Raw genomic sequence first — 5000 nt, 5'->3', positions numbered from 1 at the left:
TCCTTTGACAATATTTTTCGTTTTCTCTTTTGTTAACGATTTCTTTATTTTCTCTTCGTCTTTCAAGGGGACAAATATTGACCGTAAGGAAGGTAAGGAAGTAAACAAACATGAAGATATTTGGGGAAACAGATCGAAAAGAGAGAGTGGAAATATAAAAAAAAAACAAAAAAAACATAAAGAATTAGATAAAAATTATAAAGAATTAGAAAAAAATATAAAGAATTAGGCAAAAATATAAAGAATTAGGACAAAATAAAGAATTAGACAAAATATAGACTTAGAATAAATATAATAAGAAGAAATAAGAAATAAAGAGAAAAAAAAAATAAGAAAAATAAGGTATTAGAAAAAAAATATATAAAGAATTAGAAAAAAGGAAAGAATTAAAACAAAATTATATAAAAAAAAACACATATAAAGATTTTTTTTTTTAAGACAAAGAAACAAGCATAAAGTCAAAATTAAATAGAAAACCGAATAAAATAAAAATGACAACGCTAACAACGCCAACGCCCATATGCAAATGCAGAGCCAAAAAAAAGGGTCACAGCGCATGGCGAAATCCTGCATGGGAAACTCACCCTTGTGATGGGGTCAGCGAGGGCCGACCCAACCAGGAAGGTCAGGCAGGTCACCGCTATCATGGTCACCCCCGACGCCATTGTGACCCGGGGTCGCCGCGCACGAGAGGTCAAGGAAGGATGCGGCTGGGAGCGTCGCCGGGAGAGAGCTGAGGCTGGGATGAGGTCAAGTAGGGTCGCTCGAAGAAATCTGAAAATCAAAGAAGGAAAAAAGGTAAGGTCTTGTGCTCAAGATTAGGTATTAGGGGAAATATCAGTCGTGTTTGGTACTGTTGTTTGTGATGTCGTTTTATGATCGTTAGCCTTTTCGTCCTCATCCTAATCCTAATCCTTATCCTCAGTCTTTATCATCGTCTTCTTCTTATTCCTTACCCTCATCCTCTCCTCACTTTGGTCCTCTTCCTCATCCTTATCCTCATCATCTTTATCCTAATCTTGACCCTCATCATCCTCATCCTCACCCTCACCCTCATCCTCCTCATCTTTATCCTAATCCTCATCCCAATCCTCACCCTAATCCCACATCATCTTTATCCTAATCCTCACCCTCACCCTTATTATCCTCATACTAATCTTAATCCTCACCCTCATCCTCCCCATCCTAATACTCACCCTCATCATGATCCTCACCCTCATCCTAATCCTCATCCTCATCCTAATCCTCATCCTAATCCTCACCCTCATCCTCCCCATCCTAATACTCACCCTCATCATGATCCTCACCCTCATCCTAATCCTCATCCTCATCCTAATCCTCATCCTAATCCTCACCCTCATCCTATTCATCCTAATCCTCACCCTCATCCTATTCATCCTAATCCTCACACTCATCCTATTCATCCTAATCCTCACCCTCATCCTATTCATCCTAATCCTCACCCTCATCCTATTCATCCTAATCCTCACCCTCATCCTATTCATCCTAATCCTCACACTCATCCTATTCATCCTAATCCTCACCCTCATCCTATTCATCCTAATCCTCACCCTCATCCTATTCATCCTAATCCTCACCCTCATCCTATTCATCCTAATCCTCACCCTCATCCTAATCCTCACCCTCATCCTATTCATCCTAATCCTCACCCTCATCCTAATCCTCACCCTCATCCTAGTACCAGTATATACACATCCTATTTTACAAGTACTCCATCACTGCCACAACACCGGCTACTATTTCTACCACCATCCTCATCACTGCAATCAACTTTGTCACATTATCATCAAATGCCCGCGTGTTGTATTAGCACAGATCACGACACTGTTTTTGATTATCCGCAATGTTGATATCATTGCGAGTAATGATTCTGTAACATGGCAGTAGTTGAAGTGATGAAGAGATGATGCTGGATTATACTGAAAGCAGATCCTGTATGTTCGACTGAAATTAAAAATTGTAAGCGGTTAATTCAGGTATCTGTGCAACATGTCATTCATTTTGGGTCTATCGACACGGGAGGGTGATGCAAAATACACCTAAAGAATGGTGAAAGGGAGTAAATAGAATTAATGAAGATACTGATGTTCGAAGATGAAGCAAAAATGAAGAGAAATGATAGTTAAACGTTGTAATAACAACAAAAACAACAACAGAGAAATAACGATCTAACAAGAGAAAAGATCTGAAGAATAAAGAAATAACGATCTAAAAACACAGCAAACAAAAATAAGAAGAAAACAACAAAGAACTCAAAATAAATATAGACACATCAACCAAACAAAAACAAAAATACGACAAAAAAAACAACAACACGAACAACAACAAAAATAAAAATAACTACCTTTAACAACTTAAAAAAAAAAAAAAACACAGACAACAACAACAAAAAAACAACAATAGAAAGGGACAGTAGATGTAAAACACGATAACACAAATTAAGCGAATGTCTCAAGGTTCTTATTAACGAACAGAAATGTCCTTTGTTGTCAGGTAGAGGCTGTTCAACGAGACATAATTACGGTTGACATTGGAAGGAGGATGACAGAGGATGACCTTAATGATGCACGAGTGAGATATTTTTTCTTTCTTTTTTTTGTTGTATTTTTCCGTTTTCTTGTGTGTGATTTGTTTTTGTTTCATTTTCTTTGTTTTCTTTTGGTTGGGTGGATGCGGTATTTGTTTTGTTCCTGTTTATGGGTGTTTGATTCTCTGTCTTTGTTTGTCTGTGTCTGTTTGTTTGTTTGTCTGTCTGTGTGTCTGTCTGTCTGTCTGTCTGTCTGTCTCTCTTTCTCTCTCTCTCTCTCTCTTTCTCTTCTCCCTCTCTCTCTGTGTGTCTATCTATCTATCAATTTAACTCTATATACTTACATATCTATCTGTCTGTCTATCTCTCCCTCCCTCCTTCCCTCCCTCCCTCCCCCCTCCCCCTCTCTCTCTCTCTTTCCCTCCCTCCCCATCTCTCTCTCTTTCCCCTCCCTCCCCCCCCCCCTCTCTTTCCCTCCCTCCCCAATCTTTCTCCCTTTTTCCCTCCCTCCCCCTCTCTCTCTCTTTCCCTCCCTCCCCCTCTCTCTCTCTTTCCCTCCTTCCCCAATCTCTCTCTCTTTCCCCTCCCTCCTACCCCCTCTCTCTCTTTCCCTCCCTCCCCTCTCTTCCCCCACGATATAAAGCCCCTATGAAGGCAACGTGAGAAGGACAAGATGAAAGAATTACAGACCAAGAGTTATGAACTTGGAACACCCACTGAGATGGAAGGAAGGTGGGGAGGGGGGGGGAGGGGGGGGGAGTAGGAGAAAGTGAAACGGGACAAGGATAAGAGAGAAAGTAAAGAAGGCGGAAAGGTAGTAAAGAAAGGGGAGGGAAGGAGGAAGGGAAAAGGGGGAAGGGGGAGGGAGGGAGGGAGATGGAGGGAGGGAAGAAGGGAAAGGCGGAGGGAGAGAGGGAGGGAGGGAGGAAGGGAAAAGGGGGAAGGGGTAGAGAGGGAGGGAGGGAGGGGAGGAGAGAGAGAGAGAGAGAGAGGAAGAGAAAGATGAATAGATGGACACATTTATGTATGTATTTATGTATACATACATAAAGGCATAGTGTGAGAAACATATATGCATGCATGCACACACACACACTCTATCTCTCTCTCTCTCTCTCTCTCTCTCTCTCTCTCTCTCTCTCTCTCTCTCTCTCTCTCTCTCACACACACACACACACACACACACACACACAGACACACACACATCACACACACACCAATGAAAAGTGAGTGAAAACTAACACACACACACAAGAAAACGAAACGTTACAGGATAATAAGTACACATCACACGAAACAAAATGGCGAGTGAAAGCCGAAAACGGACAGGAAGTCAAGTGAAAGTGAAAAAGGGACAGGAAGACAATGAAATAAAGGGGCTTGGGCAAGAGAAACGCAAAGAGGGTTGGCCGCTGAACAGGTCTTCGGGGCCGAATGACGTCAGCGAAAATCCCGTTGATTTTTCTCACAACGAAAGAGTAAATAAATGAATGAATGCATGAAGGAAAAAAAATAAGTGAATGGAGAGGTAGATAGATAGATACCAAAAAAAAAAAAAAAAAAAAAAAATTGGGAGAATGAATGAATGAATGAAAAAATAAGTGAATGAATAGGTAGACTGATAGATAGAGTGATAGAAAATACATAAACCAACAGATCAACAAATAGATAGAAACACAAGTAGATAGAAACACATACAAGTAGATAGAAAATAGATAAGTAGATATAAAAATAGATAGATAGATAAAAAATAGATAAGTAGATAGAAAAATAGATAGATAGATAAAAGAAAAGATAAGTAGATAGAAAAGTAGATAAGTAGATGGCAAAATATATAAACAAATCCCTATATAGGAAAACAGATAACGAAATGTAAAAATAAATCAGTTCCTCCTTATCGCTCCAGGAAAAAAAAAAAATAATCTCCCCCTTTTTCTTTAGATATAATATAATATACTTATAATAATTACTTATAACTAATATACCATAATTTTCTTCTACCCCTTTTTTTCCTTTAATAATAATGAATATCATGGCCAACACCACATGCAAGATTATTTACGAAAATGCAGATGAATATTGATGCTCTCCCGGCGCCCGTGATGTAACTAATGATAATAATTATATTAAATTGATGGATAGCATCTTACTCTTTCCTCGTTAAATTATTTTTTTCTTCTACTCTTCCCACGTTTATTCGTTTGTTGGTTATTCATGTTTTTCCTTTTTTTCTTTCTTTCTTTATTATAATTTGTGAATATTTATCTTTCTTTGCTTCTTCCTCTTTCTTATTCCTTGTTTCTGTGAAGATTTATAGTGAGAAATAAAAAAGAGAAAATAATGATAATGGCAATAATGATGATGGAAATAATAAATAATGATAATATTAATGGCAATAATAATAAATAATGATAATAATGATAATGAAGATGGTAATGATAATCTTAAATAA

At 38.3% G+C, this 5000-nt stretch overlaps 1 protein-coding gene across 1 annotated transcript in view; it reads right to left on the bottom strand.

Annotated features, from left to right (window-relative positions):
• Positions 1-5000, bottom strand: part of LOC125025269 (mucin-19-like) — a 79113-nt gene that overhangs the window by 12997 nt on the left and 61116 nt on the right. Inside the window, exon 2 of the mRNA XM_047613242.1 lies at positions 585-774. Within this exon, the coding sequence (XP_047469198.1) occupies positions 585-774 (190 nt within the window). The remainder of the gene's footprint in view (positions 1-584; positions 775-5000) is intronic.

This window comes from Penaeus chinensis, chromosome 4 (genome assembly GCF_019202785.1).
Source record: "Penaeus chinensis breed Huanghai No. 1 chromosome 4, ASM1920278v2, whole genome shotgun sequence".
NCBI lineage: Eukaryota > Metazoa > Arthropoda > Malacostraca > Decapoda > Penaeidae > Penaeus > Penaeus chinensis.
The sequence above is the reverse complement of the archived record's forward strand: the minus strand, read 5'-3'. Positions and strand labels throughout refer to the sequence as shown.